This window comes from Bufo bufo, chromosome 2 (assembly GCF_905171765.1).
Source record: "Bufo bufo chromosome 2, aBufBuf1.1, whole genome shotgun sequence".
In the NCBI taxonomy this organism is placed as follows: domain Eukaryota; kingdom Metazoa; phylum Chordata; class Amphibia; order Anura; family Bufonidae; genus Bufo; species Bufo bufo.
Genome location: NC_053390.1, coordinates 438,577,269 through 438,593,536, shown reverse-complemented (window position 1 = coordinate 438,593,536; position 16,268 = coordinate 438,577,269). Strand labels below are relative to the sequence as shown.

At 45.0% G+C, this 16,268-nt stretch overlaps 1 protein-coding gene across 1 annotated transcript in view; it reads left to right on the top strand.

Moving 5' to 3' along the window:
• JAK3 (Janus kinase 3) overlaps positions 1–16,268 on the top strand; it is a 262,203-nt gene that overhangs the window by 150,805 nt on the left and 95,130 nt on the right. The window contains exons 8-11 of the mRNA XM_040417463.1: positions 1,117–1,274; positions 4,158–4,266; positions 13,567–13,750; positions 14,389–14,510. Coding sequence (XP_040273397.1) covers positions 1,117–1,274; positions 4,158–4,266; positions 13,567–13,750; positions 14,389–14,510 — 573 coding nt within the window. The remainder of the gene's footprint in view (positions 1–1,116; positions 1,275–4,157; positions 4,267–13,566; positions 13,751–14,388; positions 14,511–16,268) is intronic.

Below are 16,268 nucleotides of genomic sequence, written 5' to 3'. Positions count from 1 at the left end.
AGGATGCACAAACATTATACGGGAGGTATAGCGCAAGTAATGTCGCTGTCACCACCACCTAATAAACAATTACAATGAATGAATGTCACTGATATTTAGGATGCGCACACGTTAAACAGGAGGTATAGTGCAAGTAATGTCGCTGTCACCACTGCCTAATAAAAAATTACACTGAATGAATGACATTGATATTTAGGATGCGCACTCGTTAAACAGGAAGTATAGCGCAAGTAATGTCGATGTCATCACCGCCTAAAAAAATAACACTGAATGAATGTCACCGATATTTAGGATGCGCACACGTTAAACAGGAGATGTAGCGCCGGTAATGTCGCTGCCATCAGCAGCAAAAAAATTAGACTGAATGTCACTGATATTTCGGATACACAAACGTTATACAGGAGACGTAGCGCAGGTAATGTAACTGTCCGCAGCGGACACCGTCTACAGAAAAAGTACACTGGATGTCACAGATTTTTTAGGCTGCGCACACGTTACGCAGGAGATGTAGCACAGAAAATGTCGCTCTCTGCAGCAGCCAAACAATTGCAAGCTATTTAACTCAGGTTGCGCTAAAAATTTACATTGCTGCCAGATACAACTATAGTCCTTAAAAGGACTTTTGGGTTTCTAACAAGTTTTAGAATTAGCGCAGGTTGCGCTAAAAATATATATTGCTGCCACACACAATAGTCCTTAAATGGACTTTTGGGTCTATAACAAGTATAAAAACTTAAATATTCCTATTTCACTTCCTACACTATCTCTCCCTTCTGCTCTCCAGCTCTCCCTGACTAAGACTGAGCCAAACACGTGTCATCGGGTGCTATATAGCACCCGATGACACGTTCCGGCCAGCCAATCACTGTAATGCCAGTAGCCAACATGGCTTCGGCATTGCAGTGAATGGCAGTACTTACCTGCACGTTTATTGGCTGCTTAGTAGCCAACAAACGTGCGGGGAGGAGACTCGAGCATCGCGCTCAAGCACACGCGGTATTCGTCCGATGCTCAAGTAAAATTAGTGTTTGGCCGAGCTTGATTGCCCAACACTATTAATGACAAGTTTAAAATGATTTGTTCATGTCCTCTAATACCTGTTTATTTATTCCTAAGGAGGCACAGTTCCAAATGTTAAGAGACACTCTGTCTTTTGTGTCTCTGGTTGATGGATATTACCGGTTGACTAAAGACTCGCAGCATTATTTTTGTGAAGAAGTGGCTCCACCAAGACTGAGGTGGAATTTGGACAATCAGTGTCATGGTCCTATCACGTGAGTTATCCTTTGAACACTCAATGCATTTAAAATTGGTATTATGTAGCACAAGGGACCCCCCAAGATAAAATATTAATAGGTTCCAGGACAACCACTGAAAGTTGAAAATAGCATAACTTCAGACCATAACTCTATGATAACCAGTAACTGGTTACAGGTAACAAAATGCAAACACAAAATAACTAGAAAGAGAAGATTAAACCAAGATACATAAAGACGCGTCTTTACGTTTAATAGTGGAGAAAGGGGATAAAAAAGGGATCATTTCAATGGTATATCAAATGTTACTAGATAAATATCTGGAAGCGTTTCCCCTGTCCAGAATGAAGGGCTGGAGGAAAGATATAGGGGAAATCTCTCAGGAGCAGTGGGAAGCTATATTAGAAGCCATACCGACAGTATCATTAAGCGAAGGTGGGAAGTTGTCTCAACTTTTCATTGTACACAGAGTTTACAAAACTCCGGTCTTTTTACACCGGATTGGCATCAGAGCGGATGCAAAGTGTCCACGATGCCAAGCAGAACCAGCTGATTTATTGCATATGCTGTGGCAATGTTCACAATTAGATGGCTTCTGGTCGGATTTGTTGGCAATGATTCAAACTATCTTTTCACTGCAGATACCTAGGGAACCCAAAATATGTGTCTTGGGTTATGTGTCAGATATTGGGAAAGAGGAGACAGATAGGATTGTAGCTAGCAGACTATTATATGTGGCAAGGAAGTTGATCGCCCTACATTGGATTCAGTCATGCTCTCCAGTCATTGAAGAATTTAGAAGGAAAGTAAACACAATGTTAATTTATGAGAAAATGGTGTTTATAAAGAGAGGATGCCCGCAAAAATATGAAAAATTGTGGGGCCGCTGGAGGTTTAACACCGAATAAAAATCGTAGAAGTCCATAAAGTGCTGAAGTGGGAGTTGGGGGGGTGGAGGGGTGGGAAGGGTATGTTGCGGTAGTATTATAATTTATGTAGATACCTGTTGTATGAAAAAACACACGTAGTGGTACTAACTGTGTATATCAAAATATGGGATGCAATATGCTTGTATTTGTAACAATGTTTTATTGATGTACATTTTTACAATAAAAATGATCTGATTTAAAAAGAGAAAGAGAAGATTAAAGAAAACAAGCATAAAGCTAATACAAGTAAAGCAATTCCTTACTAATACTAGCCAGAAAGAACTGCTGGAAGCTGTAAAGCACTTTTTATATTGATGACAGAAGCTTCATCAGTGTCCTGTACCGTAAACACAGTGTACCGGAAAAAAAAATGGGGCAGCCTTGCTTCTTGTCCAAAGGAGCACCTTATCCTGGCAAAAGTATAGAGTAGTAAGGAACATGTATTATGATACTGTGCGGCAGAGATATTCTACTAGACAGCTAATACGAGCAGTTTACCAGTGAAATGTCTAGGTTTATTAGCTGGATCTTTCTATCACACATGCTGCAGATCATTGTATGGTGAGTCAGCAAAGAAAGACCATTCTGTTTTAAAAGTCTTGGAACCATTATAATGGATCACTTGTCTATGCATTATAGAAAAACTTGTAATGTTAATTGTAAATATATGCTTTAACCAAATAAAAAGTAGAATAAAAGTCAATTTGGTGCTTCTCATTGTCCTATAAATATAAACCTTAAAAAGCAACGTTCCACCATTAGTTTGTGCCTGTGTCCTGCAAAAATTGTAATGCTGATGTGTTTTATGATGGAGGTTTCTCACACTGTATTCATTGAGAGTTGGTTGCCTAGGGGAGAGGTCTCCTAGTGGGTGTAAGCTGTATCAGTGAAGTCACTAGGAGGTGGGACTGCGGTAGAGAACTGCTATATGTTGTCTCCACCAAAACTTGTGATGTATACTGACAAATGACTCCATGTTTGCAGACTGTAGTTTTAGTGTGTACCAGGGTAAGTTCAAACTGTGTCTTTTGAGGAGGTTTTGAGGCAGATTTTCCAGCAAATTTTTCATCCAAAACCAGAAGTGAATTTGAAAGGTATCAGATACTGTATATTAAAGGGGTTGTGCAGCCAGTAATATTGGAGACCTATCCTCAGGATAGATCATCAATATCTGATCGGTGGGAGTCCAACTGCTGACGCTTCGTTGATCAGCGATTTAGAATAGTAGGCAGTACTTGTACGAGCTCTACTTCCTCTTCAAGATTACTCTGCTCGTCGTCTCACTTGCATCAGTTAATTATATTGCTTGCTCCATACTTCATCCACTACTGGCTTTGGCTGAAGAACCTGCAGGAAAATCTTCCTCAAAATCTTCTCCAAAAAACTCCATGTAAACCTACCCTCACAGTGCCACAGATTTAGCTTCAGAGAAGCGAGTCTGGAGAGATGTTACCATGTATGAGAGGTATAAAACTGCAGCACACCTGATACGTGGTGTGGAGGGTCCTGAGCACCACGCCAAAGCAAGTGGTCCTGTATATAACATGTATGAATGAAGCAGCCCCAGAGACCCTACTAATCTCCACAATAGTTTGTGGAAAACCACCATCAACATAAGAAATATTTTTGTTAAAATAACTGCTGTGCAATCTACTAATTGAGACACTGTGAACCGCCAAGTATTGAACCTCTTGGTAGCCTCAACTTGTAACTGTTATGCTTTGGTGTAAAGTCTGATTTAGTTCTGTTATTCCTGCCTGCCTGGTTGTTACAAGCACCTAATCTGAACTATAACTTGGGTAAGCATCTCTGCAGTACAGGTCACAGAGGGCCTCCTACATGTATATACGATTTTTAAAGTGCATAAATATTATTCTGGTTTCATTGAATCAATATTATCATGAGTTCTTCAAAGCATTTTATCAACATTATTTCTGCTTCTATTTACCATTATAAATATTCTTTTCTTTAGCTCAGAGTTTGCTATTGATAAACTGAAGAATAATGGAAGCGTTGGAAGCTATGTTCTCCGTAACTCTCCCCAGGAATATGACAAGCTTCTACTAACCGTGTGTTTGGAGGTAAATCATTGTATTTCACAAATTGAAATTCCAGCATACTTGCACTGCAATATTATATCAACTGCTGTAATATTCTTGATAAGTTAGGGGATACAATTTAATGGTACTGCTTATCTTTCATAAAATCAACTTCATAGTCAGACTTAAAACTTAAATTAAAGTTTGATTTAAAGACTCAACCCAGCAGTTACAAAATAAAAGTCTCTCTTTACTCAATGTAAAATATAACTTGTAGTACATCCAACAGTAGTTTGGAGTGGAATTTTCTATTTCCAGATGATAATGTACCATGTACCCATACGAATAGGTTTACACTCCTAGCAGTCAAACTGGAACAGCATACCATAAATCCTCTGATTTGCTATCTTGCTGATGACTCTCCCTTGAGCTTCTGGCTAGCAGCTGGGTGCTGACACTTGTGGATATAGGGGTCCACTGTGTAATGCAGGCTTTGAGTTGGTCTGGCCTGAATGTAATGTAGGTGATGGGTATCTGAGCAACAGCAGGGTTTGTAAAAATGTGGATTGCTGATCACCCTGCTGACAATATAATGCTGTAGCTTTCGAGAATGCAGTCACTTGGGAATTCTTTATTCTCTCTCTCTAGGGAGTAGACTATTGTGCTGGTCCCTAAGACCATTGGAGTAAGAGCTCTAGACTGTGCTTCCACACTCCACACTATCCAAACTAGAACTCCCCTTCCTGGCTGGAAATAGAACCAGCTCGCTCCTATCAAGAGGGGAGGAACAGGGTGGTTAACCCTGTGCCTGCAAACCATATCTTGTCATGCTGATGTATATGCATAACAGAACAAAAACATATTGCTTGCAGATACCTTCAGGTCTGAGTTACTGCACATCCCCTTGCTGTAAGGCAAGCCATTCTTGGGTTGTGCTAGGAATCCTCCCTGGTAGCCTAATAGCAAATGTCCAAAAACACAGATCTCAGCTAGCTGTCTCCCCTCCCAATGCTGTGGGGGAAAAAAGTTAAGGAAATAAGTGCACATACATAAATGTTTAAGGCCTAGGCTAAATCTAGCCACCATCAGGGAATACATGAGGGTACTGAGTGGCAATCTTTGATGGAGGCAAGGGTGGCAGCCTGTGTAGCTATTTAACAGGCACCCTGGCTACAGGGCTCAGATACTTTGGAGTCCACAAATACTGTAGCAGTGAAAAATCATTCCTGGGTCTGCGGGTCTGCCAAAGTCCAGGTAGCACAGACCTTAGGCACATCACCACTCAGGTGCGTTTCAGTCTTTGGTGACGGGTCCAGGCCTAAATGTTGCAAATGAACAGGTACAACAGGGAGATCCTGAAAGTGCAGTTCTGCCAGCCTAGAGTTTTGGAATCACAAGTAGAGTCACAAGGAGTTCAGGTAGACCTTTGAGTACATTCCTTGGGAACAAATCGTGTAACATTGCAGAATAGTCTCGGACAGATGTTGGCATAACCTGAGAAGGGGAAAGAGAGGCGCAACTTGGATTTGATGAAAGAGGAGTCCCTTTTGTCAAGAGGCAGGAGGGTGGTTAATTAGGGCCTAAACACAAAACAAGCAAACAAAGGCCAATCACATGTTTCTTAACCCCTCTGACACTTTCAGGTACCCATGACCGCTGGTTTGTTCGCTTCTAGATCCTAAGAACTAATTCCACTGGTTGTACCTCCAGCAGGGACTCCATCTGTGGTCCTCTGGCAACCTCCTGTGGCATAATCTGGAACCGTAGGTGGAAATTTGTCTGTAGTCTTCTGTAGACTTTTGGCATTTCCTCATAGGTGACCGAGGCAGCCGTAGGAATTTGCCACTAGATTTCTCATGGCAAGGAGATCATCACTTGGCAGTGGCTCTGGAGTGCATGGAGCAGTATCTGTTGAATTATCACTAGTTGGTAGGTCACGTTCAGTGGTTCGTAGTTCCAGTAGTGTCATTTCTGATGTATTGTGTTCAGCAGGCAGCTGTGAGAATGTCATGGCAGTGGTCAAGCGGCGCTGGGTGTCATGCCAGACCTGCGCGTACTTCTCTTGGGCTCTCAACAGATATTAGTTCCCCATTGTACTAGATTCCCCTTTTTATGGTACATCTTGAAGTCAGTATGTCTTTGCCTTAGTATGCATGAAAGGTAGTCGAGTTGCGATGCAGCAGGTTCAGCTCGCTCGGTGGGCTCCACTGGGTGGTCCTTCTTTTTTCCGCTCTTGTGGAGGCCCTTCTTTTGGTTTTTCTATGGGTGCGTTATCTCTGGTTCTGTTGCAGGAGTGGTTAGAGGCACTTGTGGTACAGGGTGACCACACAACACAGACTGAGTCACAATGCCATTACCACTCCTTTTGACACCTTGCTACCATCTTCTTTGTGCTAATGTATAACATCTAATGTATTCTATGGTCATCGCCTAATAATGTACATATTTATTCCTGAAATTGTTATGTTCAAGTGTAATTACCTGGTCCACCAGCAGATGGCGGCAGTATTGGCAGAGATAGTTTCTCTGGAGAGTACCCTTCTGCTTCCTTCCAGCCCTCTGTAGCTAGAGGGAGGAGTTAAGTTAGTGAGAAGTCAGTGTCTAGTCTACCCTCCTTAGGGAGAGTTTGTGTGCCGGATAGAAGAGCACTGCCTGCTCTGCTAGGCCTGCAGGCCCTGCCTGCGATATCTACATGGTTGCTTGACCCCTCCTGGGCTTGCATTGCCTTCACCCAAGCTGAGCCGAAGCTTGAGATACTCTAAATCCAGGACAAGGGGTTCCTAGGACTATAAGTGGGCCCAAATTCAATATCCACCCCCCCCAACCAGATATTTGGATGGAAGTAACATACATTGCTATGAAATATACAGGAGAATACAGCACCATACCTGTTACATCCAGTGACATCCCCTGTGATGTAGACTTTCCTCAGCGTCTTCATTCGGAGATAGGACCATCATGATAACTTCTTTCAGCCGCGCATGGGCGTAGCTATAGGGGGTGCAGAGGTAGCAGTCGCTACCGGGCCCAGGAGCCTGAGGGGGCCCCAAAGACCCTTGTGCCACATAAGAAGACACACAACGCACTGAGGGAGGGGGGCCCAAGCTGAACTCTTGCACCAGGGCCCATGAGCCGTTAGCTACGCCCCTGCAGCCGCGTCTCGTCTCTGTAGAGTGTAACGGATCACCTGGCACCCCGACTGAGTACCTCCATTGACGGCTGCTCCTAGCGTTTTCCTGAGGTTTCCAAGCACTCTGGCAGACACCACAATCACCGAACCGAAGCAGCATATAAATCCTCTTCAAGCATATGAATGCTGTAGACAGTTGAATAGGAAACCATACGAATAGGTTTACACTCCTAGCAGTCAAACTGGAACAGCATACCATAAATCCTCCCCCAAGAATGAGACGACACTTCACCTTGAGGGTTAAAACAGAAACTCCCTTTATTTTAACACAAGCATTGATTTATACACATCTTCCAACAATGTTACCACCCACAGGGTTTTGTAAAAACAGCCAATCACATGTATTTACAGTATTCAACCTTCCCAGCAATTGTACACAAAACCCCCTTCCCTCTGTCTGTAACGCAATAAACAAAATACAATGAGCATTGTCTGAGACACAATTAACTAACACAATGAGTATTGTCTGAGACGCAATCCACAAAATACAATTACCAAACGTAATGGACTAACTTGAACCCTGGTCTAATTCGTGGGGGTGAGAGTTCAAGTTAGTCCAAGTCCTTTGTGAACAAATGAGGCCTGGCTGATGAGAGGGCCCATAATCCTGGGGCAAGAGGCTAGTAGCCAGGCCCCTCCAAAACCCAGTGGCTAGGTTGGTTTCGCCACATAGAGTTTCACAGAAAATGTTTTATATTTCTCACTTTACTATCATCCTCAGATAACAGACCTCCCCTCCCCCCGTAGTGCCCATAATTATAATGCCCGCTGTATAATTATAATATATACTGGCCCCCTCTGTATTATTAGTATTCTTAATATTTTAACGGCCCCCTCTGTAGTATTAGAGTAATAATTATGCCCTCCTTCAGCCCCTCCAGCATACAGTCCCATGTAAGATACAACATTCCCCCTTCCTTCAGCCCCTCCAGCATACAGTCCCATGTAAAACACATCACTTACCTGCCTTTAGCCCCTCCAGCATATAGTCCAGTGTAAGATACATCACTCTCCTACCTTCAGCCCCTTCAACATACAGTCCCATGTAAGATACATCACTTCCCTGCCTTCAGCCCCTCCAGCATATAGTCCCATGTAAGATACAACCCCCCCTGCCTTCAGCCCCTCCAGCATACAGTCCCATGTAATCAGAGGCGTAACTATAAGGGGAAGCAGGGGAAGCGGCTGCTTTGGGGCCCTGACCCCGAAGGGGCCCATCCAGGAGGAAGAGGACTAAAAGATTTTGTCAGGGCCCCCTCAACAGTATTACACAATGAAATTATATACAGTGACAGTACAGACAGCGTATAAAACGGATGGAACAGCTGCCGGTCCTGGTCTGAGAGAGCGATCTTTACTAGCCACAGGAATGGGGGCGGCATGAAAGTAAGGGGTTGCGAAAAAATTACTGGGGGAGGGGGGCCCCATTCAAAAATATGCTGTGGGGCCCAGTCATTTCTAGCTACGCCACTGCATGTAATACACATCACTTCCCTGCCTTAGCCACTCCAGCATACAGTGCCATGTAAAATACATTACTCCCCATCTTCAGCCCTTCCAGCATACAGCCCATGTAAATAATATCACCCTCCCTCTCTTCGCAGTTGGCCTTCAGCCCCTCCAGCATACAATCCCATAAGATACATCACTTCCCCTGCCTTCCAGCTCTTCTTGCAAACAGTCCCATGTAAAATTCACCACTCTTCCTGCCTTCAGCCACTCCAGCATACAGTCCCATGTAAAATAATATCACCTCCCCGCCATTAGCCCCTCCAGAATACAGTCCCATGTAAATAATATCACCCCCACTACCCTCTCTTTAGACCCCTCTAACATACAGTCTCCAGTACAAGGATTATTCCTCCTCCCTTCAGCCCCTGCAAAAAGCCCCCAAGTAAACATACAAGTCAATATTCTTCTCCACACACTGACCTGCAGCCTCTGCTCCTCTCTTCAACAATGTGCTCTGTAGAATCTCATGCAAATATTGAGGCCCTGCCCCCTGGATGACGAGACTACGCCTCTTCACCCGGCATCATACCTCCTAGGAGGAACTCCATTCTAGTCATTACAGTCGCTCTACTGCCTCATATGAGAAAGAACGGAGGGGACGGGAGCCATAGGCTCCTGTGGCCCTCATTGAAGTGCTTGCTGTCTGGCGCCCCCTGCAATTTTGCGCCCGGGGCAAAGGTCCCCATGGGCCCCCCCTCATGCTACGCCACTGCAGACTACAGACTACAGCTAACTTAAGTCCTAGCAAAAGAGGAAGAGTTTCCTATTCATCCAGCGAAGCATAGCAGAGCTGAGAGAGCTACCGCATAGCGGTAGTATTTGCCTGACAAAGTTAAACCAATACCTGCTGATGACCAAGATACTGTTTGGAAACAGTTTGGATCACTATTTCTTACAAGAAAAAGCAACTGTTAAACGTTACTACAAAGCCCATTCTTCCACACAAACACTCTTCATATCCTAAAGGTTCCGAGGGCTCCTTAATATGAACTCAATAAAATTACCTCTAGCCAATGAATGCCAGCTCAGAGGAAGAAGCGGTAACCATGGGCAACAAACGTGGGCAAATACCCGCCATATCACACCCCAAAATCCAATCCCTGGGGAGTCCAGAGCCCCTTTGGCTCCCTTCTCACCACGCCAGAGCCACTATAACCACCAACTTAAAGGACCAGCCCCCGCCCATGACACAAGGGAGTGAAACCTCACCTCCTTGCGTCCCGCCACACCCGCAGAGTCTCCCGACTCCAGTTCCCTATGACGAACCGCAATACCGCCATTACTCACTACGAAACGGCCTATCGCCCTATTGACTTTTATCCTCGCTTTATTCAGCCTCTCCACTGACCTAGCGTCCCTCCATTGCTTACGCGGCACCATATCCGACCAGACCATCACTATTCCAGGACACTGAGCCCACAAACACAGCAAATCAAATTTAATGTACTTTGTGAGCTCTCGAAAGGGGCACACCCCCAAATCGTCACCCTCTACATGTAACACAAAGACCCCCGGGTATGTATCTAACCTCGCAAACTTGTGAAACTCCAGAAGAACCCGGCTCCACAACATTCCTCTCATCCCTAACCAGCGAATCTCCGCTGACTCTCTTGGAAAACCCAACTGTCTTCCGCCTGGACTAACCACTGCTCATAACGCTCCTCAGAACATGTAAGAGTGCCCCATAATCCACACCAAGCACCCAGAACCACCTGGAAGAAGCACAAAATACCATATGTCAACAGAAACGAAACTGCTCACCACATGCTCCCAACCCCAATAACCATTACCCCCTTTTACAACAATGCCGGCCTAACATAGGACCGGAACTGGATAGACTACCATCGACCAATGCGACGAATGATCTCCTAGCCGCTTCCGTGGCCACACTGATCCGGAAAGAATGACCCCCAAACAATAAGGGGTCCCTATCCAGACCTTTTAAACAAGCTCGGAATACTGCGATAAACTGGAAACTAGAAAGAAACGACCCATCGTCATGAACCAACAACGGTCCAACCTCACCTACCTCTCGCCCCCAAAACTCCCTAAGGCACCGAACCGGGCACGCAGCCATCCCCACCACCTGATATAAAACCACCCGACAACCCCGAACCAACTGATCTGTTTTTGACCTCCTAATACAAAATTCCACCCTGTCATAAAATAAATCCACGTCCTCCCTCTTAAGCCCACCCGCTCTGCTCTTACTCGGACTAACCAATTCTCCAATGTGCAACGCCCCAAAGAAAGCAAAAAGAAAATGCTAGCTTAAACAGCCTAACCTCACTAACTGACACACAAACCTTCCCCAACTGCTCCATCATATCCCCCAACAATGCGAATGAAACAGGCCTATGCTGATCCACCCCCAGCGACTGCCTCCTCCAACCCTTTAATGCCTGTAATACCCAGAATGACTTTGTCATATCTGACGTAGCCCGACACTTACAACCAAAAGCCACCCCTGCCATAAACATTCATTCTGGACACCGACCATCCCTCCTCTCTGCAGTGCCCCACAAAACGCCGCCTCCATTCTTCCCATAAACCCCATGCCTTCTCATACGCTGCCCAACTCCCTGCCGACAAGGATCCCCTCACCAATTCTCCAACCGACCAAATGGCAGATTCTACAGCTCCTAGGGAAAGCTCGCTCCCTGCTCGTCCGCCTCCGGTGCCAGCACCCTAAACCGCTCCCACTGAAAACGAGACAAAGCATCCGCAATTGAGTTACTCACCCCCGGCACGTGGGATGCAACTATCCAAGCATTTAATGATAAACAACTCAAAACCAAGTGCTGAAGCAAGCACACAACCTGCGGTGACGAAGCCGAAACGCGATTAATGGCCTCCACCACCCCCAAATTGTCACAATGGAATCGCACCTTTCTGTTCCGAAAAAATTCCCCCCAAATAAACACTGCCACCAAAATAGGAAAGAGTTCCAGCAACACCAGATTCTTCACCCAGCCTTCTTCCTGCCATCGCTTCGGCCACTCCACTAAACACTACCGACCCTGTAAGTATGCCCCAAAACCGTACCCCCGAGCCACATCCGTAAACAAGTCCGGATTCTCCGCCAACACCCCATCCGCCATTCATAAAGACCTATACTTTTTCAAAAAGGAAGCCCACACCCTCAAATTGTCCCGCAGTTCCCGAGTAAGCCGCACAAAGTGATGAGAAGCCTGAACCCCCCCCCAGTCACCTGTGACAACCTCCTACAAAAAATTCGACCATGGGCATAATTCGATAGGCAAAGTTAAGTTTTCCCAATAAGGACTGCAACTCCCGAAGCCGCAATTTTTTTTGCCCACAGGCAGCCGACACCACCCGCCGTAGATGCTCAACTTTTTCCTCTGGCAACCTGCACTTCATAGCCACAGTATCTATGACTATCTCAAGAAAACTCAACACCGTCGTAGGGCATTCCGTTTTTTTCCGACGCCAAGGAAACCCCAAAAAATTGCGACATGACTTTGAAAGAATGCAACATCACGGAGCATCCCTTCGAACCCGTCGGCCCAATGAACAAAAAATCATCCAAATAATGGGTAATAGAACCCCATCCCGGCCACTCTCGTACCACCCACTCCAAAAATGTACTCTCTCTCCCCTTGTAGGAAGCTAGGTAATGAACTTAGGTCTGCCCCTAGTTCAGTGTATGTGTTAGTTGAGGAAGTGAGAGGAGCTACATGTGTTCACTTCTTGGAGCTTTGCATCAAGAAAGCCTTCTATAATTTACAGTACTCCAGAAAAGAGAGAGAAAAAGTTCAGAATCTGCATGGCTGAGCACTATAGGTATTCAAAAAAATATTAATAGAACGCTGCTTGTCTTCAATAGTAGTGACAGGTAGTGATGGCCAGTTCGCAGTGTTCGCCGACGAACACATGCGATCTGCCATCTTTATTCCCAAGCCCGGCGATGCAGAGGTAAGTCCTTACCTGTGCCTGCGCCGCGAGCCGCTCTGAAACACATGCGGTCACCGGGAGCAGGCAGTTCCAAGAACTTACCTCTGCATCGCCGGGCTTGGGAATAAAGATGGCAGATCGCATGTGTTCGTCGGCGAACACTGCGACCTGGCCATCACTAGTGACAGGTATTTGATTGTGAAAAAAAGCGCTGCTCAGCTTACAATGTATCTTCTAGCTTCAAATATGCTGTAACACAGTAGCTAATTTGCTTATAGTGTAGCTGAACAGTCCCTGTGGTTGTATCGCTGCATACTCACAGTCTGATGTTATTGAAGGCCATTGTAGCGGGGCTGCGCTTGGATTTCCACCAAGGGGATGTGTATTCCCCATATAGGTTTCCAGATTAAGCTGCAACATATAGAATTTGCCATTCTAAGAATCAGTACAGCATTGTACAAAGAATATATCACACACTCACAATCCTCATTACCAAAAATATATGATATGGGGTACGAGGAGGGACTCTATGAATATTGCTAAAGACAATAGTACACATTGAGGTTACAGGACATAGAAATCAGACAATATTAGTCATATGACAGATAATATACGCTACAGGACCCACCTGTACAGATCATGTTTGGTACCAGAAAGGCCATCTATTTATCACAATAACCTATACAATTTTTTCTGTATCCTGTATTATTGTACCTTTCTTACAGACGTCTCTCGGTAAGGATTTCCAGGGCTGCTCCATCCAGTGTAAGAATGACACTTTTTCTTTGATTGGTGTCTCACGTTACTTCTCCAGTTTGCGGAATCTCTTGGAGTACTACAAACATAATAAGCTGTGTCTGGGTGGCGTCTCCACATGTCTGACATATTGCTGCCCTCCAAGAGCCAAAGGTATCTGAAAAAAAGTCATAGGGGGAATTTATCATTGTAGGTGTATTTGAGATCAGTTTTTAGATTGGAGTTGTCGTATACCCTTACGCCAAATTTATGAAACTGTCTCACAGTAATAATAAATTTGGTGCAAGTGTGATGTGGGTTTTGCCTATATCAGCATGTCTGGGGGCATGCCTCGAGTCTGGGTAAGTATGCCTAGAGTGGAGTTGTGACTTTTTTTGTGACTTATTAAAAAGTCGCAAAAGATAAATGATGAACACAACAAACTTGGCATAAATCCCACTCGACTTTTGAAAGTGGTGCAGGAAGCCAGAAGTCAAACAATTCTGAACAACTAAAAACATGTGACAACAAAGGCAACAATTCTATGCTAAAATGCTGGAGTAACACATTTAATAAATGCCCCCCTAGAATTTTCATTTCAATGGGAAGCAAACCATAAAGGGTAGAGGAATATGGTCATCAAGTTGCATTACAGAGGACAGAAGCCTAGTTGTTTCCAGTTGAGTAAGGCAAAATATTTTCTAATATAAAAAGGAAAAGACATATCCTTATAATTAAAATATAAATTAGGACTATGTTTCTAATAAATAATAAATAACATAATAGAATTTGGATTTTTGCTTCTCCTCCAGAGAAATCAAACCTTTTAATTCTACATGACAATTACCCTCCACAAATGATGTCACCAACAAGACAACGAAGACAAATTCCGCTACTGACCTTTCAAAAAATCCATCTCAACGATATCACCTTTGTAAGTATAATCTATTCCTAAACAAAACTTTAGAAATGAGTGGTAATAAATGCTTAACATGGTAGCACAGATGCTTAAGGGTTTCTCCCTCACGATTTCTATATTGAAGAAATGATTGTCACCAGATTGTACTGTACCACATTATTAACATGGGGACTTTCTTAAAACAGATTGTTGTGTGAGTTTATACTGCTTTATATCTCACTGTAAAAATAGATTTTTAGACTTTGGAATATAGAAAAGAATTGGTAACAGTTGGTTATTAAAGTCAACACTAGTGTTGGGCGAGCATGCTCGGCCGAACACCATTTTGAGTCGAGCATCGCGATGCTCGGCACATCGTGGTGTTCGGCCGAACAACGCGTGTGCTCGAGCGCGAAGCTCGAGTCTCCTCCCCGCACGTTTGTTGGCTGCTTCGCAGCCAATAAACGTGCGGGTAAGTACTGGCACTCACTGTTTGAAAGGTGTTAGAGACCCAAAAGTCCTTTTAAGGACTATTGTTTATCTAGCTGCAATATATATTATTAGCGCAACCTGCGCTAAATTGCGTGCAATTCTTTGGCCGCTGCTGACAGTGACACAACCTCTGCTACATCTGTTGTGTTACATTTGCGCATCCTAAATATCTGTGACATTCAGCGCAAATGTTTGGCCGCTGCTGACAGCGACATTACCTGCGCTACATCTCTTGTATAATGTTTGCGCATCCTAAATATCTGTGACATTCAGTGTAATTTTTTCGCCGCTGGTGACAGCGACATCTCCTGCGCTACATGCAGGGCCGGCCTTTGGGGTGTGCGGGCTGTGCGGCCGCACAGGGCGCCATAGTAACAGAGGCGCTGGGCGGCCGACAGCTCGCAATGTAATCTGCGGCAGGCGAGGCTGTACTTGTGTTCTCCCTCGGGGCGCCCCCTCCATCTCCCCTTCCCCTGTCTGACCTGCCTGCTGCCCCCGCCGCTGCCAATAAAAAAGAGAGACAGGAGGAGGAGGGGCGGGGCTGTGGCCACTGCGCCACCAATGAAGAAAACTGACCTGAAATACAAATACAGGAGGCGGGTGCCGGAATCAAATAGCCGGCACCCGACCTCTGTGACAGGGAGCTGCGATCAGCTGCAGTTGAGTTAACCCTTCAGGTGCGGTACCTGAGGGGTTAACTGCCGCTGATCGCAGCTCCCTGTCACAGAGGTCGGGTGCCGGCTATTTGATTCCAGCACCCGCCTCCTGTATTTGTATAAGAAACGTTGGTGGCACAGTGCGCCCCCCCCCCAAACACCCCAGTATAAGAAACATAATTGGTGGCTCAGTGCGCCCCCCCCTAGTATAAGAAACGTTGGTGGCACAGTGCGCCCCCCCAAGTATAAGAAACATTGGTGGCTCAGTGGGAAGTGCCAATGAGGGTTAAAAAATAATTTAAAAAAATTAACTCACCTCCTCCAGTTGATCGCGTAGCTGCCGGTCTTTCTTCAGGACCTGTGGTGACGTCACTGAGCTCATCACATGACCCATTACCATGGTGATGGATCATGTGATGTATCATGTGATGAGCACAGTGATGTCACCACAGGTCCTTTGACAGGTCATGAAGAAAGAACAGAAGACGATCAATTGGAGGAGGTGAGTTAATTATTTTTTTATTTTTTAACCCTCATTGGCACTGCCCACTGCGCCACCAATGTTTATTATATTGAGGGGGGGCGCACTGCGCCACCAATGTTTATTATATTGAGGGGGGGCGCACTGCGCCACCAATGTTTATTA